Below are 26,555 nucleotides of genomic sequence, written 5' to 3'. Positions count from 1 at the left end.
GCCATCTTCAGAGAACTGTAGACTTGGTCCCCAAGATTATCTTGTTCCTCAACATTCCTTAGTACATTACAATTAATCATGTATTCTTACCCCTATTTGACTTCCTAAAATGTATTGACTCACACTTGTAAGGATTAAATTCCATCAGCCAATGTTCTTCACAACTATCTATCCGATCTATATCTTGCCATAGCCCCGAATAACCTTCCTGCCTCTTCACAACACCAGCAACTTTTATGTTTTCAGCTAGGTTGCTAATCATATCTCCTACATTCTGATCTGAATAGTTAACACATATCACAAGCACTATAGGGCCAAGACCAATTTCTGCAGTAGGCCACAGGTCACAATCTTCCAATAGGAAAAATATTATTACCACCTACCTTCCATCATCAAGTCAATTTTGGATCTAATTAGCCAGCTCACTTTCGATTTCAAGAACCTTATCAATCTTGACCAGCCCACCATGTGGAGCCTTATCAAACTAAAGTCCATGTAGACATATAGCTACTGTCCTGCCTTCAATCTCCTTTGTAACTTCCTCAAAACACTTAATCAAATTAGTGAAGGTAGACAACAAAGCTGTAGAAACTCAGCGGGTGAGGCAGCATCTAAGGAGCAAGGAATAGGTGCTGTTTCTGGTCGAGATCCTTCTTCAGACTGATGTTCTATAGTGAGGTAGGATTAGTGAGGTAGTATTTTCCTGCACAAAACCATGGTTGAAGGGTTCTTGATTATCACATGTACCAAGGTAAAATGAAATTCTTTTATGGAATGGTGGCCATTCCTAATCCGTCGCTGTTCTCCCAAATGAACATGAATCCTGTCCCTCAGCGTTTTCTCCAAATATTTCCTTACCACTGATGCCAGAATCAGTAACCTGTCATTACCCAGCTTATTTCCACTGTCCTTCTTTAAAAAATGGAACATTAGCTGTACATTGAATCAATCAACTGGTCAGATAAATTAAAAAACTTCCAGACCACAAGTGAGTATAATCCTCATTTATAAAATTAAATATTTATTGCTGCAGATATTTTTTTAAAGTCCATAAATGCAGTTTGCAATTTTTTTGCATGTGGTTGCAAACGTCATGGACAAGTAATCAATTTTAAGCCGAATTTAGTTACAGTATAAGGGGATTGAGGAATCAATCCTAAATCCTATTATTTATTGGGGGGTTTCTTTATTATGTGCACGGTATATATTTGTAGAGCTGATAAATTGTAACTAGTAAAGAATCAGGTGAACTAGATTGTATACATCAATCCAATTGAATGAAGCTACATTTCCATTCTGCACGAAACACAAGATCCTGGAGGAACTCACGGAGTCAGGCAGCATTAGGGGAAGGAATGGACAGGCAATGTTTCGGGTTGCATTCTTCAGACTGCATATAGGTCTGAAGAAGAGTCCCGACCCAAAATGTCGTCTGTCTATTCCCTTCCTATATGCTGCCTGACCTGCTAAGTTCCTCCAGCACTGTGTTTTGCTCAAGATTCCAGCATCTGTAATCTTTTGTGTGTCCTTCCTGAATGGTGCTCTCTGGAGACTTCTTTTCTACCACATTCCTCAAAGCAAGGCAGAAAGTACTTCATCACTGTAAAGATGGCATCTAATGTTGGCCAAATGTAACTTTTACCTGCTAAGAAAGTGTTTGTGTTGGTGCAGAGCAGAAATTCTGTTACATTTGCAATATAAATGTGTTTCTTCTAGTTTTGATGGCCTGCTAGCCCAGGCAAAGTTTTGTCCACTCATTATATCTGGAATGCCAGAGAAAAGATAAACCTCAATTCTCTGCCTCTAAATTATCAACTGAATTATCATGCAATTTGAAAAACAAAAAAAATTTCCCCAAAGGATTGCTTAGCTTTGATTAGCGATTATAATTCAATTTAAAGCAGGTCGTACAATATTCATAGTAGAATTTCAGCCACAATGGTAACACGGTGGCACAGCTGTTAGAGCTGCTGCCTCACTGCGTCAGAGATCCAGGTTTGATCCCATCTTCGTATACTGTCTGTGTGGAGTTTGCACATTCATCCTGCGACTGTGTTGGTTTTCCATGGGTGCTCTGGCTTCCTCCCACATCCCAAAAGCATGCGGTTTTATAGATTATATTTAGCCTCTATAGATTGCCTCCAATGTGTCAATAATAGGTAAAAAAAGTGGGATAACATGGAACTAATGTGAGTGGGTGATCAGTGGCCGATGTGAACTCCGTTGACCAAAAAGACTGTATCTCTATCTCTGTATGGTGTATCTCTAAATTCTAAACTAAACAACTGTGAAGGTGCAGTATAAATGTTTGCTATTACTTGGAAATAACTTAAAATTGGGATGTACAAGCAATTGCTAATAATTCTGTTCTGATTACTAATACCAGCTAATACCAGAATAACAGTACACGTACTGTAAAAATACATACATTTCTTTTGCCTTGGATGACTTAAAAAGGATTGGTGCTAATTTCAGCACCATGTTGCTTCTTTTTTTCTTTTGAAAGCATTGAGGAAGTCTAACTTTCAGGAAATAGATGTCAAAAATTGCAGAAGCAATATCCTGTGCAACCAGGCTTCCTGTATCCGAAAAGATTCCACTTGATCTAATACTCTGAACACAAAGCCTTCTTTATAGTAGTGAATACTTCATCTGTTTCCTAAAATATAAATAGATAACACTGAACAACTCCTTGAGGGTCGGGGAAGAGAGCTGTACAATTTACGCATGAATAGTTGCCCACGGCCTAATTTTCTTCTTTCAAACCTCAAACATGTTTTTCAACTGCATTAGAAAAGCTGAATAGAGGTACAAATAAATAATCTCTGAATTTGCATCAGCTCTGTATGTATACTCAATAAAATAAGTTGCTCAGAACATGTTATACAATCTTTTAATAAAAAAGGCTGGCAAAACATGAAAATGAAGGTCTTGCGTGTTTTGTGGCAGTTTGGAAATAGTGTTCTAATTTAAATTTTCTTTAATTATTGGAAAATTGAATGGCTAATAAGATAATTTGAAAGGAATTTTAAAATTGAAATATAATCGAGAGCAATGCAAATGTACTGTACCAATTTGTCAAAACAATAACATTAGAGATACAACAGCTTCATGTTACACATATCTATGAGGCAGAAATATGAGAAATAAAGGTTTACAGAAATAATTTTCAAAGGAAAATATTAAACAATGCAAATTTTTGTGGAGTTAGCCAGTGGTTCATGCCAAGGTCATTCTGAACAATGGATGCAAAAAGCATGCAAGGTAATGCAATCTTAGCTGATTGAAGAAAAATAATCTTCTGGGAATTCATGAGTACAAATCCCTTATAAACTAGTTTGAGTTGCAAGATGTCTGGAATATATTTGTAAAAACAATCCTGAAAGTCAAACGTGTTTTCAAAATGATTGTTGGAAGACGAATAGCATTTGAATTTATGTTGAGATTAAAGTTTAACCAGGGTGCAGTGAAGTAAAACAGTCATGCATGAAATGTAGAATTCTTTTGGTATTTAACAAAAGGGACACTGAGAATAGATTTTCCAGCTACTCTGGAAATACAACGTCACAATATCCCTTAATTACAAGATCCAAATCCAAGTTTCCCAGTTTTATAAATCTTAAATATATTTTTAATTTGTTTTGTAAGTACTGAATATTTATTATCCAAATATAAAAGTAAACTAAATTTCCATTCTTAAATGAAATTTAAACGCAGTAGATTATGGAAAACTGAAATAGACTGAGGATGCCTGACAATTACATTAAACACTTAAGGTTTAAATGTATTTGTAATTAGACCAAGTGGGACCCGTTGGGTCCCATCCCCTCAACGTGCAGTTGCGGGGTGAGGGGGGGGTGCGTCCTGCGGCGTCTCACACACACACACACTACCCACACACACACACACAACTAACCACACACCCACACACACCAACCACACCCCCCCCACACACTAACCACCCCCTTAATATTATTAATTCGATCCTTTTACCCCATCCCCGCCCTATCCACTCACGCATAGCCCCCAACTCACAGGCGCGTCCAGAGAGGGAGACGGAGGGGGGGGGGGGGGGATAGAGAGAGAGTGGCAGAGACAGAGTGAGAGGGGCAGACAGAGGCTGAGAGAGAGAGAGGGGCAGAGACTCCTCTAAAGACTAAAGACAATCCATAGACGTTTATAGTTGAGGTGAGTGTTCAAGAGCCTGAAGGTTCTTGGGAAGAATTTGGTGGTCACAGTTTTCGGGTTCCTATATCATCATTCCGATGGTAGGAGTGAAATGAGAGCATGGCCAGAGTGATGTAGGTCTTTGATGCTATTGGCTACCATTTTGAAGCAGATGATGGAGAAGTTAGTATCCGTGATGGACTGGACAGTGTCTACAACTCCCTGGTTACCCCTGATTTTTCTGGTTTGCTACCATGTCCCAATTGTTGATTGTTAGTCTAATTGGCAGTGTAAATTACCTGAGTGTAAGGTTCCAGTTGGAGAATCACATGGTTGTTAAGAGGAATGTGAGAAGGAAAAAAAAGGTTACAGGAAAATATTGGGGAAATTGGAATGCTTGGAGAAATGGTATTGACAAGAAGTACCAAATGGCCTTTATATCATAAGAAATTTGAAATCCAAAATCTCGTGTTGGAATGGTTTTATTTTAACCCCATTTCTCCCAGTTACACCTACTGCATACTACACTGAAAATATATGACAGAAGCAGTTTGTGCATGGGACCAGGGTCAGGGGAATGGTAAAATGGGAAGCACAGTCATAGAATTATAGAATTAAAAACAAAGCACTGAGTTGTGAGGCAGGAACAAACACATAATATTTCCCCTTGCCTGGAGAGACAGCATCTAATACAGGCATCCAAAGTCAACAGATAAGAGACACAGGCTCTGAACTCAAAAGAACTGAAGACTAGAGGGACAAGCATAATGATCAAATAAGTAAAGCAGAAAGATTGTCTTTGATCTTTTGGGACCAAAGTACAAAACGTGGACAATGGATCTGGTCAAACTGATACCCTGGAAATGTGTTGAAATGTCTTTCAGCAGAGAAATCTGGGAGTGATTTTGCATTCACAAAAATGTTAACTCTTTCCTCACTTCTCAGAGAAAAAAAAAATATAGCACCAGGGTAAGTCCCGTGTATATATTAAAAATTACTTCAGAAGCAGCACGCTGCATGTCTTTTCATCTGCCAAACCCACATGTATCACATAATGCAATTTATGAAATGTCACACAAAATATAATCTGCAAATGTCTTAAATTCAAAATACTAGCCCATGATGTAAATGAGGGAGATGTATCCCCCAGTTTCTCCAGTGTCTTCAATATTTAAACAATGAACAAGCTGGTGGAAAATGAGTCAATCTGGTACCTATCTGATGCCGTTATGTCATAAGTATACCAAGAGGCCAGGTACAGTACAAAACATATGAAGGTCGATGAATCCTCTTTGCTCTCCCATCCAACACACTGATTATCAGAGTCAAACTGTGGGGCTGCAGATTCAGTGGGTTGAAGGTCACATTTCTATCCTGTACGAATCGGTAATAAAATTGATCTGTTAAAGCTTCTCTGGATAGGAAAAGAATGGAAACAATTGTCAATTGTTAATGTGGGTCTCTTCCACATCCAGCCAAAGTAAACTATATGGGGGAAAGTGGTGAGGAGGAAAGAAGACAGGGGAATTAAATTAATTATTTTTTGTATGCCTTAAAAGAAAAAGATTTTGAAACTCCCCAAAATAGTGGTGTAGGGATAGGTGCGAGATCCTTGTAACCGACAGCAATGATTTGAATGAGGGGAATCCAATGTTCCATGCCCGATGATAATATCAAGCAGGGTGGCACTGGGGATAACACAGAGCAATGGTTTCCACAGATATTGGCATGTTATGAATGGATGGATGAATGGATGAAGATGCAACAGATGGAATATAGTAGTAAAAGTGCAAGGCAATCCACAAGTAGAAAAAGGTAACTTGGAGTATTTTCACTTATGATGAATGACAAAGGTATTGGGATTCAGAGCAATTTTGGTTTTCTTGCACTAAAAGTTAACACGCAGGATGAACAAGTAATCAGGACGGCACGCAATGAGTACAAGAGTTAAAATGATTTACTCCAATTACATAATGTTAAAATAAACTAACCTTGAAACCTTAACCTTGAATATTATATGCTACCTCAAGGAGGCTATATTGTGACTGAGGGAGTGTGGAAGATTGATTTCTGGATTGGCAGGTTGTTGTTCTGAAGAAAGATTAGCAGATTGATCTTCCACTCCCATGTTTAGAAGAGAGGTGATTTCATTGAAATGTACATTCCTTTTGGCCAGGGTTTAACTGAGTAGATGTCATGATCCAGTTTCCCCTGCCTGTGCAGTCTAGGATTGACGATCATTGTCTCAATGGACAGGTTACTCTAGACTAAGAAAATCATTTCACACAGCATTTGAATCATGCAAATTCCCCATTCAAATGGGCTGCAGAGGTTTGGTCACTGAGTGCATTCAAAATAGAGGTGGAGCCATTTAGGTTATTGAGGGAATTAAGAGAAATGGGATTGGCGCAGGAAAACAGAGAAAGCCATGATGCTATGGACAGTGACTAGCAGAAGGAGCAGAATAGCCTACTCCTGCTTTGTTTTCTTACATTATGTTCTGTAGTAATTGCACTCCAGATGCATGGCAGCCAAAATCTGTACCATGCTTTACTCTTCCCATTGTTTTCTACCCTTCAGTGAAGAAGGGACCGTTTTCTGATTAGAGTAAGTAGGTCAGTGATAACCTCTAGAATTCCCTTTGACATTACATTGACTGCATGGACCGAATGCGAGCCATCTGACCAACAGCATCCTAGAAAGACCAGTCCCAATTTCTCTTGAGATACATTTGTGCACTCCTAGCAGAACTCATTGCACAATAATTTGGATCAGATATCCTGACCCTTTTATGTTTTCTGTAATTCTACAGTCTGCACTATTGTCCCAGCCAAGACCAGCCAACGGTTCATGGACTTGAACTCCTTCCACTGTGCATTGATTTACATTTAACTGCTTACTTACCATCATTGGACCCCATACTAATAAGATCATCAGAATCAACATTGTACACAATGGCAGCTTTGTATCCAGCTCGCTGAGCATTCAAAACCTAAGGGGGCAAAAAAAAAAATTACAGAAAGGTTAAACTGCACATCTGAAGAACATCTCTGTCCAATTATTAACCAGAGTTAAATGAAGTTAAATAATCAGTCAGTAACATCAACATTCACTTTCTCACTAAAACCCCAATGATTTTCGCTCAGCACACACGGTGCTGAAAGTTCCCAGTGTATCAGGTTGATCGGCCTCCCCAGTAACTCCTACATTGAACACTCCACCAGCTAGAACTCATAGCATATAACATTCGTCAAGATAGTGCTTTTGCACTGGAATTTACAACCTGTTCCCCATTGATAAATATTGATTCTTTGGAACACAATATAACATTGTGTTCAGTATTAAAATACAAATCTGAACAAATCTGTTACTTGAAGAGCAGGTGTCCAACCAGAGTTGAGATCCAAAGTGTCGAAATGTGCACCTCTCCAAGAAAGAACTATAGTCAAAATATTGTTACATCTTATAGTTTGTGAGTAGATTAGATTTAAGAAATTACGGAGTTTATTTTTAAACAATGCTAAAAAGTTGGTATTTTTCAAGTTAATGGTCCCCCGTCAAACACATGGCTGGCTTGATGGAGTATGGCATGTGTGGCAATAATAGCCACCAGATTAGCATGGGTCAACAATGACAATGCAACCCAGTGCCTATCCACTGAGAGGGCTTCCCCACACAATCTGCAAGGATCTCAGTGATATTTTTATTCATTTACTGTGAACAAAATCAAAAACTTAGCAAAAATGAGCAGCAAAACTATCATTTTTTGTACATTAAAAGTAAAATTGTTCGAGGAAGATTATTTTATTTCTTCAATAAAATCACATCACATATCATGTCAAGAGTCAAGAGAGTTTAATTATCATATGTATCAGAAACAGAACAATAGAATTCTTGCTTGCCATGGCTTTACAGGCCCATTAATGTAATAACACACAAATAAACATAATAATCAATAATACAATAAATTAGTAACAATAATATGGGTGACCATAATAGTGCAAAAAAAAAGCCAAAACCACAATCCATAGAAGATCATGATTTCCGAGGTAGTGATTAGTGTTATGCAGTGACCAAGAGCTTGATGATGTCTGGAAGAAGGCTCCCCAACTTTCTTCCTGATGGTAGTAGCGAATTGAAAGCGTGGCCAGAGTGGTGTGGGACTTTGATGATATTGGCCATCTTTTTGAGGCAGTATCTCCTAAAGATGGCAGGACAGTCAGTAGCAATGAAGTATATGGTAATGTCTACTGCTCCCTTTAGCCTCCTTCATTCCTGGGTATTCGTGTTACCGAACCAGGCCATGATACAACCAGTCAATATGCTCTCTACCATATGCCTGTAAATGTTTGATAGAGTATTCAGTGAAATACCAAATCTCCTCATCCCAAATCTACCAAATCTCCTCAGTATTCTATAGAGATAGAAGCTGTGATGAGCTGGGCCCATGCTGGGCCCATGACACACTTTCAGAGATATGCACACCAACGGACTTGAAGCTGTTGACTCTCCCCACTACCTTCCCATTGATGAAGACAGGTTTGTGGATCTCTAGCTTTCTCTTCCTGAAGTCACCAATCAGTTCCTTGGTCTTGCTGATGTTGAGAGCAAGATGGTTATTCTAGCACCAGTCACATTATCAATCTCCCTCCTATACTCTGACATCATTAGCCATCATTGATACAACAATGTTAGTATTGTCTGTGAGTTTAAAGATGGCATTGGAACAGTGTTTGGCTACAGTCGTGGGTTTAGAGAGTAGAGTAAGGGAGCAGACATCCTTGATAATCTCCCGTGTTGATGGTTAGTGAGGAGAAAGCATTGGTCCCAATTTGTACTGATTGTGGTCTAAAGATGAGGATGTCAAAGATTCAATTACATCGGATCATCAGAGATCCAGTTCTCAGAATATGATAAATTTGGAAGGGATGATAAATGTTGATTGCTGAGGTCAACAGTGAGTTGTTAATGCACAACAGCCTGACATATATATTGTTATTGTTCAAGTTATCCACTGCAGTGTGGAGAGCCAGCAACAATGGATACCCTACTGATCTGTTGTGGCAGCATGCGAATTGTAGTGGATTCATGTCCTTACTGGGGCAGAAGTTGATATGTGACATAACCAACATCTCGTAGCATTTCACCGTGGACATTAGCGCCAATGTGTCAGTAGTCATTGAGGCATGTCACCTTACTTTTCTTGAGGACTAATATTATTGATGTCCTTTTAAAGGAAGTGGGGACCTTGGACTTTAGTAAAAGAGCTGAAGATGTCCGCATAAACTCCAGTCTGTTAATCTGTTTAAGAACTTGCCCAGGACATGAAGTTAAAAAAAAAAATTAAACCATTACTATTGAAATTTCAAATTATATTACTTAAGAAGTTTATTAAATAAACTGTGCCAGACTAGATGCAATTACCTGCATCTACAGCTAAATGAGCCCAAAATAAAATGACAACAGAATAAGCGGGGAAACTCAGATAGTCAGTCAGAATCTGTGGACAAAGAAACAGTTTACATTTCAGATTAAAAGTCTTCATCAGAACATCAGGCACATCTGACATCTATTAAGCTTTTCCAATGTTTTATGTTTTTTTATTCCATGGTTGTGCAGTTTTCTTTTGATTTTCAAAGTAAAAATGATAGCTGATGGAAAGGAAGAGTCACATAACCATCAGAACTTTCACCCCAGTACAATGATTGTCTTTTTCATGACCTCAACTGTCTTAGCACAAACAGCCATAAGCCACAATTCCAAACAGCCAGAAAGCTTCATTGGTATGATAGCAGTAAATCAAACCATCTTCTGGGCAGAGAAAGCCTCAATGTGGGATTTCAATTACACAGGACAGTTGCTCTGTAGTTTAAACTACATTGCGGTAAAACAATGAAAAATGGCCAGAGTGTTGGAGAACATGATCACATCCCTTTGCTTTCTTACTGCCTCTTCAGGTCAATTATTTGATAATAGTTTGAGGGCTGCAAAGTTCTTATAAAATCCATTCTGAAGAGAAGTTCACTTTTCCCATGAGACAAGCAACAACTGCAATATATAGTTCAAGGAAGGAAAGGTTACAACAATGGTTAATTCATATGGCTAATGTTTTAAATGCTGAATTCCTCCCTCTCAATCAGGAAGCACTGTAGTTGCCACATTAACTGTCATCTGGATTATTTTTTTCCTCAAGGTTTCCACCGAAGATAGTTTCCAAAATTTCAACTCATCATGCTCATGTGCTGTTCAAAACGTACAAAATAGCAACAGGTAACTAAGTCCAAACCACCCTGACATTGTCTATCTACCCACCCACCTGACCTTATCAACTTTTGCCTGCCACGCTTTGTCCTGCCCCTCCGGTCTCAAACCGAAATGTCACCAATCCATGTTCTCCAGAGACACTGCCTGATCTACTGAGTTGTTCAAGCATGTTGTCTTTTTTTGTAAACCATCATTGGCAATTCATTTTTTCCACATTTCTGACATTGTTTCTGCTTTCCATACATTTCCTTCTACCTTATTACTCCTTTATGTTCTCTGCCACAGAAGGTAGTTGAGGCCAGTTCATTGGCTATATTTAAGAGGGAGTTAGATGTGGCCCTCGTGGCTAAAGGGATCAGGGGGGTATGGAGAGAAGGCAGGGATGGGATACTGAGTTGGATGATCAGCCATGATCATATTGAACGGCGATGCAGGCTCGAAGGGCCAAATGGCCTACACCTGCACCTATTTTCTATGTTTCTATGAATCCAACTGCCCCAACCCTCCAAAAATAGGTAGTATGCACTTTAACCGTTTCATGCAGTATCCAGTTCACATTTTAAAGTTCTGTATGAGGAAAACCTCAATGGGACTTGGTGCTTACATTATACATCTGCTTCCGATCTTTCTTGCCAGTGGAAACAGCTTTACCGTTTCCCAATAATAACTTTACTTTTAAAGAACTTTGTCAGTTCACCCCTCAGTTCTCCACACCAAAGAGGCCCAATGCTTTACATCTTATATTTTAAATAATGCTTTACAAACCAGAGTACTGGGGCGGTACAGAGAAACATTTGCATTACAGTAATTTGTAATATGGAACGGACAAAAATAAAGTTTGAGTATAGGGTGGCACCGTCGCCCAGCTAGCAGAGTTTGTTGCCTCACAGTGCCAGAGACCCAGATTCAATCCAGAACTCAAGCACTGCCTATGTGGTTTGAATGTTCTCCGTGTCTGCGTGGGATTCCTCCAGGTGCTCGCACATCCTACAGATGTGCAGGGCTTGTAGGTTAATTGACCTCTGTAAATTGCCCCTGGTGTGTAGGGAGTGGTTGAGAAAGTGGGATAACAGAACTAGTGTGGACAGATGATCAATGCTCAGCATGGCCTCGGTGGGATGAAAGGCCTGTTTCCATGCTGTACCTCTCAACTAAGGATTTGAGAATAATTGAGGCTTGTGAACTTAATCATGTAAACCTTCACACCCAAAGATGCAAACAACTAATTCTCCACAACACATTTCTGATAGGGGATTAAGCCTGATATTGAAGTACGTGCTTTGAACGCTGCTAATTTCCATTGATTTTGTACTTCATGTTTTCTGTATGCAACTCTTTTTCTGGCAGATGATATTTCCATAATGTGTGAAGCACAGGGAATACTAAATTTCACCAGGAGTGTCCTTATAACCTTCAACCCTATTCCTGATCAAATATTTATTATTTTCTAAATTAATCTATTGACGGTATTAAATCTTCGGTGCACTAATGCAGGCTCAACCCGAGGAATCAAATCCCGCAGCTCTTCTCCGACTTCTACATATTAATGCATAGGTGTAGAGGTCAGACCTGGACAAAGGGGGGATATCCTGCAATTCCCTATGGATCAGTCACCAAGAGGCAACTGTGACCTGGCTCAGTGTCCCTCCCTAGTTTGCTTGCTAGTCACATATGTGACACGAGTGACTACACAAAGCAATTAATTGGCTCTAAAATACATGCAAGGTCCTCCAATGATGAACAGTGTTACATAATTGCAAGCATTGTGTTTTATCCAGAGTTGCCAATGATAAAAGTAAGATCCACCAAGAACCACAACACACCACCTTGCACTACTTAATCTGGAAGAATGAAAGAAGATCTGGCTCAGATTATCATGGAACATAGTAAGATATTATCAGTCAAAACAGATTTTAAGAAAATAGCCAAAGTTTGGTAAAGGTCTGCTGATTTTCTTTTGAAGTTCTAAGATTTTCACATGCTATTGACAAAATCCAGAAACGAGCTGATGGAGAGATTGGATTCAGATTAAAAGCCTTTGCACTCATAAACCTGCTGACAAAATGCTTTCAACTAATAAAAAGTAAAGAGAAATCCAACACAGATCAGTAGTTATTTTAGGTTTAAAAATATATTGGCAACAGCTACAAAGGAATACAGAGGATAGAGAAGAAAAAGTTGATTCTCCCTCAATAGAGAAACCTAGTCGAAATTAATATAGTGGGACTTGTTACCACATTTATCATTCGTCAAAGAAAGTCAGCAGCATTATTTGAGTTTACAGCACCCTTTTCTTTGAAGGGTGATGCAGACTTATACACCAAAGTAGTTCAAAAGCACAGAAAGGCAGTAAACAAGAAAAATCTAATGCAGTCGATCTTGATAGATGAGCGAATGAGAAAGGGGGAAATAAAGCAGTGCTAACATACCTCGAGTTTCCCCATCCCTGACACAGTCTGATGAAAAGTCTCGACCCAAAATGTCACTTATTCCTTTTCTCCAGAAATGATGCTGCCTGACCCACTGAGTTACTCCAGCTTTTTGTGTCTATCTTTGCTGCGTTAACAGAATTGGGTCACCATTTTGTAGAATTAGTGCCATTGACATTACCTTGTCAAATGTTCTATACGATTTCTTTAATAACTTAAAAATAAAATCATTACTCTCCTTACCATTGCCTGGATCTCCCACCAATCATTTGATAAGCAGAAAATATCACCATACTCCAGGTCCAGCTCTATTTGTACAGTGGCCGGGCTTTCTTTCCTACTCTGATCACAGACAACCAACCTTTTACTTATTTTTTTAACATATAATGGATTCAGATATCCATTATCCCTTTTATGAAGCTACCCTTAAGTATTTTTACTTCCTTCTTCTAATCTCTTGATTTACCATATGAACATATGCAGACTCACCAATTACATACCAAATGGAATGAGTCCCAAATAAAGATCATAATTATGAAAATATGGCTTTATCCATAAAAGATGGTCTATTTCTGGTAATATAATTCTAATATTTCAGTGCCCATAATTCTTTAAGCATAATAAACAAAGAAAGTTAAAAGAATGAGAATTTTTCTGCGAGTCCTTCACACACATCAGCCTCCCCACCATCAACTCCATCTTCACGTCAGGCTACCTAGGAAAAGCAACCTACATAATCAGGGACCTTTTTCACGCTTGTCATTCTCTCTCCCATTGGGCAGAATATAGAAAGCTAGGTTTAGGTTCACATGTACCAAAGTATAGTGAATAGCTTTGTTTTGTGTGCTACCCAATCAGATTAGATAATATAATACTACAATATATAGTCAAACTCAAGTACAATAGGTAGAGCAAAGGGGAAGATACAGAGTGCAGGATATAGTTCTCAGCATTGTAGTGCAACAGTCCCATAGACAAAGACCAATGTCTGGATTGAGATAGAGGTGTATTGTACAGTACCCTATCCTATGGAAAGATCGTTCAAAAGTCCGATAACAGAAGGGAAGAAGCTGTTCTCGAATCTGGTGGTGCACACTTTCAAGCTTCTATACCTTTTGCCTGACAGGAGCAGTGAGAAGGGAAGACCGGGGGAGGCATGTACCAACAGATTCAGCAACAGCGAGCCGTTGACTGAACGGTGCATACATAAGCTAAGATATATTCCCAATCTTCCAACATACCTCAATGCAGTCCTTGCAATTTTTCTCTTTAACTTAATGCTATAATGTAACACCATATGTTGAACTTTAGTATTTTTTTCATTGTACTACATATTGCATTTGTGTATGGCTCATTAAATCTGTTTCTGTCCACAGATGCTACTTGACATGTATCTCCTGAATTTTCTGCTTTTATTTCATCCAAATATCGAGTTGAATTCCAAAGATTCACATCCAGTGCATATGGCTACTGGGTAGGAATGCAACTTGTCAACTAATATCCGCACATTTTAAAATTCTCTAAACAATTTTATTAAAAATCTCCATACATGATTACTGATTTTTCTTCTACAAGTCCAATTTCAGACAGAAATGTGCAGAAATTTCTTCTCTCAGACAGTTGTGAATCTAAGCATTCTCGACCCTACAAAGTTGTGGCAGCAAAAATTAATGAATAGATTCAGGCCAGACATCGACAGACATTTAAACGGCAAATACGTTAAGAGTACACTGAGAGTAAGGGAAAGTTGCGTCAAAGATAGGATTGCTTCAATTATAACCTTGCAGTGTGACAGATTGAGATGAAGGGGTCATAGAAACATATAAAAATAGGTGGAGGAGGCCATTCGGCCCTTTGAGCTAGCACCGCCATTCAATATCATCATGGCTGATCATCTAAAATCATTCCTGCTTTTTCCCCATATCCCTTTAGCCCTAAGAGCTAAATCTAACTCTATCTTGAAAACATCCAGTGAATTGGCCTCCACTGCCTTCTGTGGCAGAGAATTCCACAGATTCACAACTCTCTGGGTAAAGAAGTTTTTCCTCCTTGAGTGTCTCTTCTATTCAGTGTTTCACCACCTCCCTCTACAGATTTTACTTAATAGACCCAATTAAAATTAAGTAATTTAACAGCATCTCAAAACAAATGCAAGAATTCCTGAATTTGAGAAAGAAAACCAAACATATTCACAGTAGCATGTGAAATGAAGTAGACAAAATTATTTTAGACAAGGCTGAAATAATTGCATTCAACAACTAATACTCACAATATAATAGAAAAATACTGCAAATATTAGCGATCCAAAAGAAAAATTATTTTAGAAATGCTCTGCACAGTGAAAAGTAAAGGCTTTACTTCTGCAAAACAGATCATGGCCATTTTATAATTTGGGACATATTCTGATGGAGTACAATAGAAACAAGCATCAGACCCTATAAAGTGTTTTGGCAACATAAAAAGCATCAACAAATGAAACTTCTCAATACAAGAGGAGATCCATACATTCATAATACGAGTAAATGAATTATGCAAAATTATCTAACAGTAATTTTCATAACAAAATAAGATAATGGTAGCGGAATAGAGGGATAATAAACTAGGGATTAGTTTAAGTGTGGCGCTCAGCACAAACACAAAGTGCCGATGAGCTTGTTTTCAATGCCTTGTCAGTCTACGGCTCTATAAACTTAAAATTTCAAGCAAATTAACCACCTTGGACTACAGAACAGGTTTATTGCAATTTACTTATGCAACTGCACAATCAAGTCACAGCAACGGCAAAGTTCACTCACACAAATTAATGGTAAAGATTTAATGCTTCAAAGTGTATGGGAACTTTCAAAGAGTAGCTATCTTTTTTGAGTGATCTACATGGAATTCAGTTTACTTGTTCAAGTCTGCTTTAAAACAAAAAAGAAAGCAGCTTAGATCTTTACTGTAGCAGAAATGAACCAATAGGCAGTTATGTTTTCAAATTAGAGCAGCAATCATAAAAAGCTTTGAGCATTCAATATTGTTAAAGATATGAAAATAAGTTGATTAGATTGTTTCATGTTTATCTTCATTTTCCAAGTCCAATTACTGCTGACTAGACATGGACACAATTGAGGACCTATCTAACTGAAATGTCAGATCTCTCAACAGGCAAACTGAGATTAATTGATAACCTTTACAGACTTAGACAATATTACTTTGTTTCAAAGAATGCTATGCAGAAGACTATTGTGAATAGAAAGTGCTGCAGTGAAACTGACTAAAACCATGTGTGAACCACCTCAAAGGTTATCCCATAACTGACTAAAGAGTGGTGCATTGAAACATTTAACCCCTTATTCCTGTCTAACACTCAATGAGACCAGGGCCGATGTGTGACATCACTTCATTTACCTTTGTGTCGCTGGTTAACAAAATATCAATATGACTAGCCGAGCGTCAATGGCCACTGACTAAGAAATATATGCATCTACTCCATGCATGTAAAAGCATCTCCTAACCTTTCACTCTATTTATTATAGTTCTTAAGACAATGATCCCTGGCCCTGGGCTCACAGATGTATAGAAATAATGAATTTACCTTTAATAGATTAAAATATTTTTTTTAAAAGCTCTTCCATTCCTAAATTCCATTGAATATAATCACTAGTTTTTTTTTAATTAGACATTTAGTGTCTGGGCCTCTCTGCTCTCTGCAATCTCAAGGTCTACATTAGATTACCATTTTATCTGTACCTTCAGTTCATGTCCTACCATTCAAAGATAATGTGGGTTCCAGAAAATATGCCACTGGTTAGCAGGAAGTTCTTGAGAGGGTAGGTGGATAGTTTGGGAGGTCATGCAATGCTTTCACTATTTATCCTGAGCTTTATGTACAGATACTCCCCAACTTGCTTAAGGGGATGACATTCTGTAAAACCTTACGCAATTCAGATTTTACGTAAATCAGAATACTGTGCACGTGCATATTTACTATATATGTGTTATAATGCCGATACTATGAAGAATAAGAAATTATCTAATGCATTAAACAATGTGGGCTATTACCTTCGTTAGGAATAAAGAATTTAAAACAATTCAATAATTTTAATAGGCTCAGCATCTTTCACTATTATTTCCAATGTCAATACCGAGAAATTGAGTTCACGTGCAGTGGCCGATAAACCTTTTCTACCTTCAGATTTCTATATCGTCTTCATTTTCATCGCTAAGTCTATATTAGTGTGTTTGCAAATGGGTTCAGCACTTTTAGTAGCACTTTGCCTTTTACCAGCCATGATTAGGGGAAAACCAATAGCACAAGAAAACCTTTAGAGAAAAACTATGAGTGCTGTGCGAGATGCATTGAATGTAGTTGCCAACAAGAGGATGAGTACAAATACCTTACCTTGGAGTGTACCTGGACAGTAAACTGGACTGGTCCAGGAATGCTGAGGCCCTATACAAGGACAGAGCTGGCTGTACTCCTTCAATGTCTGCAGTTAAATAGGATCAACAAACTCATCAGGAAGGCTGGCTCCGTCCTGGAGGCAGAGTTGGATTCATGAGAGGTGGTCTTGGAGGGAGAGGATGCTCCTCAAACTGCAGAGCATCCTGGACTACACAGCTCACCCCCTCCTTGACACACTGGTCAACCTGAGGAGTACCTTCAGCAACATACTGATTCCACCAAGATGCGGGACAGAACAGGTGATCCTTCTTCCCTGTGGATATCAAACTTTACCACTCCTCCCCCTTCTGTCATGGGGTAGACTGAGACTGACTCCCCCCACCCCCTCACCCCACCCAATCTTTGCACATCCCCCAAGCCTTTCCACTCGTCACTTTAATTTCATATTTCATGTTTCATGTGTTTAGTGTTTTTATGACAGTTGGCAGACCAATTTCCCTCCTGGGATTAATAAAGTTCTATCGTATCATATCATGTGAGTGAATGAAAGAGAGGGGGAGACCACTTGGGAGCATATGCGAGAATGGCTGATTAACTTGTGGAAACAGCCGCATGCATCGGCAATAGTGCGCTGCAACCATAACATAAATTTTCGTGCAACTCAGAAATTTAGCAGTGGACTTAAAGAATTATTTTTGCAAGTGTGAGTTTACGCAGGTTGCCTATTGCGTAAGGTGGGAGTATCTTATTTGAAGGCGTGAGAATTCCTCAATATCATCCAAAATGCACCCTCTTCATTTTGAGCGTTCATGGGCCAGAGCATGTTGCAATTTTGCATGATGACCAAGAATGCCCTAGAATCATTTAATCTAAGCTATATTACAGCAAGAATTTGGGGTTCAGACCAGACTGTCAAACATGGAAACCCAAATGCAAATTATATGGCCTGACCACTGAAACTCAACACTGCTCTTTTCTTTAAGCAGTCTTTCATGATCAAAGACTACTTTCCATCATTTTGGTTTGTATTTCTGAGATGACGAACAAGATTCATATGACTCAACAGACTTGGCATACTGTAGACTATTCCACAGATGGGAGAGTGGGAATTTTGAAGTAGTACACTATTTTCATCCTTTAGGCAGGGCTTGTGAGTGTTCCCAAAGCTCAATACCTTGGATTTGAGACTTGCTATATCATCCAGGAAGCTCCTTTTCCACTTTGAACAGGCATGTGTCCTGCCCAATGGTGCTGACTGTGATGTGGAAAGAGTTTTTTAAATCAAATTTATCAAAGTGTAGTAATTTTGGAAATCACATATCCTTTTTTGAATGGCTAATTCATGAGGCATGTCAGTTTAACCCAGGAAAACGTTTGCATAGGAGCTAGAACAGCTTTTGACACATTTCAGGAAGATGGCTAAGGAATGAGGTACATTGTTTTGAATCAATCATTTTAGCGACCATCCTCCACCCTATTTGCTTTCGCAATTTAGGAATGGGATGATCTTCAGAGAACAATAATCTAGGGACAAGCTGCACATTTAGTCTTGTTGTTAAAAATGTGCACAGCAGCAGACTGCATTCCAAAGATTCCAGCAGCCAAACTAGCCTGCAATCCGTCACAGTTAGCGGCCACCATCCAATCTCCACAGGTCAATGCATACTGTTGTGTGAACTCCAGGAGCCAGAGTGGTTTATTAGATCAATTCACTGCACCAGAGAATGATGAAGCAAGTTACTTAACCACAAGTTTCCCAGAAGTATATTCTTCGACCCAATCGGTGAAGAGATCACTGCAGCACGGTGGCGCGGCGGTAGAGTTGCTGCCTCACAGCCCCAGACATCCAGGCCCTGACTACGGGGGCTGTCTGTATTCTGCTCGACTTTTGTTTTCGATCTGAACTGGAAATTTCTGAAAAGATTGTAAACTTCCTGGCGAGTTTGGCTCTCCACTCGCGAGGTGGGAATAGAAACAGAAAAACAGAAACACAGGTGCAGGAGTAGGCCATTTGCCCCTTCAAGCTAGCACCGTCATTTAATATGATTCATGGCTGATCATCCAGAATCAGCACCCTGTTACTGTACGTTCTCACCGTGACCGCGTGGGTTTTCCCCTTGTGCCCTCCCATACTCCAAGGACGTACAGATTTGTAGGTTAATTGGCTTTCGTAAAAATTGTAAACTGTCCCTGGTGGGTAGGATAGTGCTAAACTATGGGGATCGCTGGTCGGCACACACTTGGTTGGCCAAAGGGCCTGTATCCACACTGTATGTCTAAACTAAACTAAATGAAAAGGCCTCTGTAGGGATGAGTTGAACACAAGAGAAGTCCATTCAAGTCCATTCAATGTGGTCACGATGGATCTTCCCTGGGCCTCATCCCTCCGTGCCAGAGCTCCATAGCTCTCAATCCCCTGATCTTTCAAAAGTTATCTACTTCCACTTTAAATACCTCTAATGATATGTGCTCCAAGAAAAACACTCACTTTTACAAACAACTCAGTTACTCCAAGATTGCTTTGACTGGGTTTAACACGAGAAGGGACAAAAATTACTAGGAACTTCAGGGGTAACTTTTTTTACACAGAGGGAATATGGAACAAGTTGCCAGAGGAAGTAGTTGAAGGAGGTACAATAACAACATTTAAAAATCATTTGGAACATAGACGGGAACATTTTAGTGGAATATGGGCCAAACGCAGGCAAATTAGACTAGCTGGAACATCTTGGTCGGCATCGACGAGTTGGACCAAAGAGCCTGTTTCCATGCTATATATGACTATACAAATACAAGATAGACACAAAATGCTGGAGTACATGCAGCATCTCTGGAGAGAAGGAATGGGTAATCCTTCTTCAGACTGAAGAAAGGGTCTCGACCCGAAACGTCACCCATTCCTTCTCTCCAGAGATGCTGCCTGTCCCGCTGAGTTATTCCAGCATTTTGTGTCTTCCTTCGATTTAAACCGCATCTGCAGTTCTTTCCTACACTATACGAATACAAATAACTGGAGCTGGCAATTCGACTTTCACTCCAGCTACATTTTGTAAATATATAACAATCTTCAAAACATAATACAGGTGATCCCCATGCTGTGACCATTCTGATATGAGAAATTTGCCCTTACAACATTCATAAATCATTACCCAAAAATTTCAGAGAGAGAATAACATTCCGATCTCACAAAATTTATGTGAAAAAAAAGTAAATGAATTACAATTTTTGTATCTCAACTTTTATAAAGCATACACAGATGATGCAGCTTTGTGTCACAAAAAATGATTCTGACTATCTTCTGGGCACATAACCACCCCTCCGTAACATGGGATTCACCTGTACATAGAGCAGTGATTAAACCACTGCAGAACATTCTTGCTGGGAACTAATTAATTGAAAATCGGCCCTATGAATCTTATTCTCAATCAATCACATCGGGCCAATAAAAGGCTGTAGATGAGACAACATTCTTGTCCCATTCTACACTCTGTGACATTTCTTAGATATCTTTTAATTACTTTCACGAGAGCAAAGTGTTTCAGTACTACGTTTAAAAAGTTTCATCCACCCTTAAGATTCAATAATTAATGTACTTGAGCTGAGAAAGCTAAAATGATTTTACTCTGGATCATGGAAATGTTTGACTTTCTTCATCTAAAAGTTCAAGTAGGCTAGCAATAAAAGAAGACTAAAATGCCTGGAACTATATTAAAGATGCTGCAGTACTTTGCCAATCAAGATAATGGATCTTTGAATGGAATTGTTATCCTAATGTCATCAGTTGCACCTCATCAACATACCTTTATCATCCTGAAGCAGCACCACACAGGATAACAGCAAAGTATTTGAACTGCATGCAACTGGACTAATCTTTAATTCAGTCTTAAGCCTTCAGTAGAGGTTTCAGATGACAGCAGCGCAATTGTTTTTTTAAATTATATTACTGAACTCGCAAATCAGGCAGAGAACAATAATACAAAGAATGAGCTGAAATCCATCTATGGTTTAAGACTTTGAATGATTTAAGGGCCTAGAGATCAAAAGCTGGCAGCTGTAAAAGTGAAAAATTACCACCAAAACAGAATAAGCTCATCAATATCCTTAAAAAAAAAAGGAAACCAATTGTTCTTAATCTTGGACAATGTATAATAACACAAAAGCCAGTGAAGTTTACAGTTGACAAAAACAGGCCATTTAGCCCAGCCAGTTTGAAATGACAATTATGGCCTCAATTAACCTCATCCCATCCTATGTCATCTAATATCTCAGCAAAATCTTCTTTTGTGACGGTTGTCCACCCTTAACCTTCTTTGTGACTAAATGATAAGTGTACTACGACTGAGCCAAACCTGACATAAGAACAATTCATATCCACTGCTATACCTACTGTAGAATGACACGTTTCAGCTTTCTTCCATAATATCATTCAGATAGAACTGTTCAAGAAACAATTCTCCAGAACAGACTCCCTTTGTATTGCCCACAACTATATGCTCCATATTTTCAGTCTGCACTTATCTTATTCCAATCAAACCGCAAATATGCCTTACGTAATGGTAGATTATTAAACAGAAAAGAATCAAACCACATTCAAGCAGACATGCATAAATTTGTTCAATTATGCATTTCTGACAGACAGTTATTTTTGAAAGAATATGTCATTCTAATTCTCGATGTCTTGGCAACTTGTTTCAATGAACTGAAGTTATTCATGAGGATGATTAAATGAATAAACATTGAATACATCGGCTGGCTGCTACAGATAAGGCCTAACAAAAGAATGGACATAAAAAGGGTACAATATACATCACCACATAACTTAGAACATGTTTCTGTGTATTTGCTTCTTTAGGTTCTATTCAACCAATATTTGCTGATCCTAAAACTGGATCTAATGATACAATGTCCTACTGCCTTTTTAATGTGCAAGAGATTGTCTTTGGATAGGCTGTGGACCAAGGAGCTTTTCTGTTCAGGTTTGTGACCCAACTCACAGAACTACCTCAATTGTTAACATATTGTGTAAAAATATTATACAAATCATACCTGAAGCTCGTCAAGACCAAAACCTGCACATTTTTATGAAATATGAGAAAAATCACAAATTTTCTGAGTAGTAATTGCCCAATCAATGCAAGTTTGACATTGCGGTCGGACGCAAATTGACCAATCCTGCACTTTGTTTTATGGTCGCTAGGCATTGAAGACCCTGGGATCATGGCTGCTGCCTCATTACATCAATAGCAATAGCAAGATTTCCAAGGAATAAAGGTAATGAACACCTTGCTGATCATTTTGTTTTTCAATTGATTTATCTTTATAAAGTTATGATGTGAACTGTTAAATAAAAATGATAAATAATAAATGTTGAGCTAGGGTTAGGATTAGGGTCAGTCAGTAGGTCAGTCAGTCGGTCGGTCAATTGGTCAGTCGGGTTTGTCAGTAGGCCGATGGATGCTGTGGAGGATTGGTCAGGCTGTCGGGCCGTCGGGCCGTCGATGGGTGGCGAGCGTTGGGCCGGGCCTCAAGCGGGTGGTGAGTATTGGGCCGGGCCTCAACGGGCCTCATTACTCGGAAAAGTAATAATGAATTTCAATGAGTGGCAAAATCAAGTTAGCGTGACGATTTTCTTTACTGCAAATCGCATACAGTATTCCCATATAGAGCCCTCCATAATGTTTGGAACAATGACCCATCATTTATTTATTTACATCTGTAATAGAAAAAAAATCACATGTGGTTAAAGTGCACATTGTTATTTATTTAGGCCATTTCTATACATTTTAGTTTCAAAAAAAATACACATGTGGTTACAAAAGTGCACATTTTCAGGGCATCATAATTATTGGGACAAGCAATGTCATTAAATGAAAGTGGTCATTTTGGTTTCACTTTGCATGCAAGACTGCTTACAGTCTGCGATTTATGGACATCACCAGTTGCTGGGTGTCTCCTCTGGTGATGCTCTGCCAGGCCTGTTTTACAGCCATCTTTAGTTTATGCTTGTTTTGGGGGCAAGTACCCTTTAGTTTTCTCTTCAGCATATAAAAGGCATGCTCAATTGGGTTCAGATCGGGTGATTGACTTGGCCACTCAATAATTTACAATTTTTAGTTTTTTGTGTTGCTTTAGCCTTTGCATGGGCAATGTCTTGCTGTAGAATGAAGTCTGCGAGTTTTCATGGACATCTACCGTCAGCATTGTATCATTAATGAAGATAACACGTTGCTGGGTGTTTCCTCTGGTGATGTACCTTCAGCAGCCTCTGCCAGGCCATAACACCCCCCTGCGACTTTTACAGCCATCTTTCTGTTATTTTTTATTTTCTGGGGGCAAGTTTTTTTATTTTTTGTTTTTCTCTGGGGGGGGGGGGTGGCATGGGGGGGGAAAGGCTTTTTTAAATCTCTCCCTGCACTGGAATTGGTTCAGGTCGGGTTTCCGTTGACGTTGGGGCCGCAACGAGGCCACTCAATAATTTACAATGGTTTCAGTTTGAAAAACGGGTGGAGCGGTTTTGCTTGCTGCTGCTGCTGCTTAGAGAGTAGGTTGGGATCATCTGTCTTGCTGGAGAATGCTCCCTGGAGGGAGACCGCTTTGCAGGGTCAATGAGTTTTGAGGCGTTTGTTTGAGAGCTCCTTGAGCGGGGCAGACAGGATGTGTCCATGGCCGCACTTCAGCGCATTCGGGGGCTCCAACATCAAGACTACTACCGCACCAGCAGGCGTGTAATCATTAATGAGCCGGGGGCTTTGACTTTGACTGACATCGGGGGGGGGGGGCGGGGAGGGTGCAGTGGGGAGATAAGTTTATTAGGCCTTCCATCACAGCGATGTGATGGATGTTTATGTAAATTATGTTGTGTCTTGGGTCTATGGTTGTTTGTCTGCCATACATGCCAGGCCGTTTGGACCTCAAGGTCCCAAATGACAATTAAATGTATCTTGTATCTTGTATCATCACCATGTTTCACATATGAGGTGCTATGCTTTGGATCTTGGGCAGTTCCTTCGCTCCTCCATAGTTTGTGTCCAAGATGGCTGTCGGAAGTGAGAGTGGACGCTGGCGCGCTTTAGCTGCCGCTGCTCTCTTCACATTGTGTTTTTGATTTTTTGTCTTTGGAGCGGATTTTGTCTTTAATTTGTGTATTGGTGATGTCCTTATTATTTATTTTACTCCGACTATATGTTTTTTCTCTCTTGTTAATTTTCTGTAAGGTGTCCTTGAGACTTTGAAAGGCGCCCGCAAATAAAATTTATTATTATTATTATTATACTTTGCTCTTGCCCTCACTCATAAGTTAATCTTCGTCTCATCTGTCCACAAGACCTTTTAAGTACGTCTTGGCAAACTGTAACCTGGCCATCCTATTTTTGCGGCTAACCAGTGGTTTGCATCTTGCAGTGTAGCCTCTGTATTTCTGTTCATGAAGTCTTCTGTGGACAGTGGTCATTGACAAATCCACATCTGAAGAAGTGTTTCTGATCTGTCGGACAGGTGTTTGGGGATTTTTCTTTATTATACAGAGAATTCTTCTGTCATCAGCTGTGGAGGTCTTCCTTGGCCTGCCAGTCCCTTTGCGATTAGTAATCTCACCAGTGGTCTCCTTCTTCTTAATGATGTTCCAAACAGTTTGGGTAAGCCTAAGGTTTGGATGATGTCTCTAACAATTTTATTTGTGTGTCTCTGTCTCTTAATGGCTTCTTTGACTTTCATTGGCACAACTTTGGTCCTCATTTTGATAAACAGCAATAAAAGTTTCCTAAGGTGATGGAAAGACTGGAGGAAAGACTCGGTGCTGAGAACTCTCTTATATATCTGCATTATGGAAGCAATTAAACACACCTGAGCAATTACAAATGCCTGTGAAGCCATGTGTCCCAAACATTACGGTGCCCTGAAATGGAAGGACTATGTATAAACACAGCTGTAATTTCTACATGGTGAAACCAAAATGTATAAAAATGTCCTTTAATAAAATCTGAGAATGTGCACTTTAACCACGTGTGATTTTTTTTCTATTACAAATCTCAAATTGTGGAATACAGAGGCAAATAAATAAATGATAGGTCAAACATTATGTCCCAAACATTATGGAGGGCACTGTATATTTATAAGAAAAAAAATCAATCAACTGCAAGCTGTGCATCAGTAATGGGATGATCTTAGTTCTGTAGTGGAGATAACCATATAACCATATAACAATTACAGCACGGAAACAGGCCATCTCGGCCCTTCTAGTCCGCGCCGAACACTTATTCTCCCCTAGTCCCATCTACCTGCACTCAGACCATAACTCTCCATTCCTTTCCCGTCCATATACCTATCCAATTTATTTTTAAATGACAAAATCGAACCTGCCTCCACCACTTCCACTGGATGAATGATGAAAGTTAAATTGAGTCAAGTCATAGAGCATAACACAGACCTTTGTCCCACTGAGTCCATGCCGACCATCAAGCACTTGTTTATTATAATCCTATACTAATTTCACTTAATTTACCCATGTTTCTGTCATCTCTCCCCAGATTCCATACTCGCCTACACATGGGTGAAATGACAGCAGCTACTTAGCCACCCTGCATCTCTTTGGAATATGGGTGGAAACCAGAACACCCAGAGGAACCACGTGGATTCCAGGAATAATGTGCAAACTCCAGACAGACAACAGTCGAGGTGAAGATTGAACCTGCAGTTACTGGAGCCGAAGCAGTAGTTCTACTAGCCGAGTCACCATGATCATAAACACTGGCGTATTGGATCATTGTGTCTCCAATAGCTTCCCATTCATCTTGCAGATCAGCTCTATTCCAATTGAAAGGTTACTGCAGGCAAGTCGACGTCAGCGGGGTTGCAACAAGAAAGTAATTCCCATCGATTCAATAGAGAATGCCATTCTGAAGCTTGGACTGACCAAAACAATTACAGTGAGAGTCGGTGATTTTTCTTTCATTTACACTTGCCCTGTCAGAAAAAGTTATTGTCCTTCAAGTTGACAGTGCAAAATGAAAAACCATTAAAGGAGCAATGCAACGTGAATCAATATCAGAATATCATAACATTGTTTCTTCAAGAGAAAATGTATTGAGTGTATTTGTATGTTTCTGTTGCTGAGCAACCTTAAAGAACTCTATTAAAGATCTTGAAGGAAATATTACAGTTGAGAAATTGGGTTTCTGTGAAAAGCCAGTAATTATTTATGACGTGTATTTATGAACATGAGAAATTTCTCTCGCTAAAAAATGGAGTGGAAAAGCAAGTACAAAAAAGAAAAATCAATGTAATTTTATACTATGGGTCTAATTTTTCTG

General features: G+C 39.2%; 1 protein-coding gene across 3 annotated transcripts in view; it reads right to left on the bottom strand.

Moving 5' to 3' along the window:
* Nucleotides 1-26,555, bottom strand: part of rnf13 (ring finger protein 13) — a 209,329-nt gene that overhangs the window by 81,530 nt on the left and 101,244 nt on the right. For all 3 annotated transcript variants that reach the window (XM_055645717.1, XM_055645718.1, XM_055645719.1), the window contains exon 5: nucleotides 7,072-7,159. In XM_055645717.1, coding sequence (XP_055501692.1) covers nucleotides 7,072-7,159 — 88 coding nt within the window. The remainder of the gene's footprint in view (nucleotides 1-7,071; nucleotides 7,160-26,555) is intronic.

The sequence above is a fragment of the Leucoraja erinacea genome, chromosome 14 (assembly GCF_028641065.1).
Source record: "Leucoraja erinacea ecotype New England chromosome 14, Leri_hhj_1, whole genome shotgun sequence".
Taxonomy (NCBI): domain Eukaryota; kingdom Metazoa; phylum Chordata; class Chondrichthyes; order Rajiformes; family Rajidae; genus Leucoraja; species Leucoraja erinaceus.
This window is presented reverse-complemented; position numbering and strand designations above follow the sequence as displayed.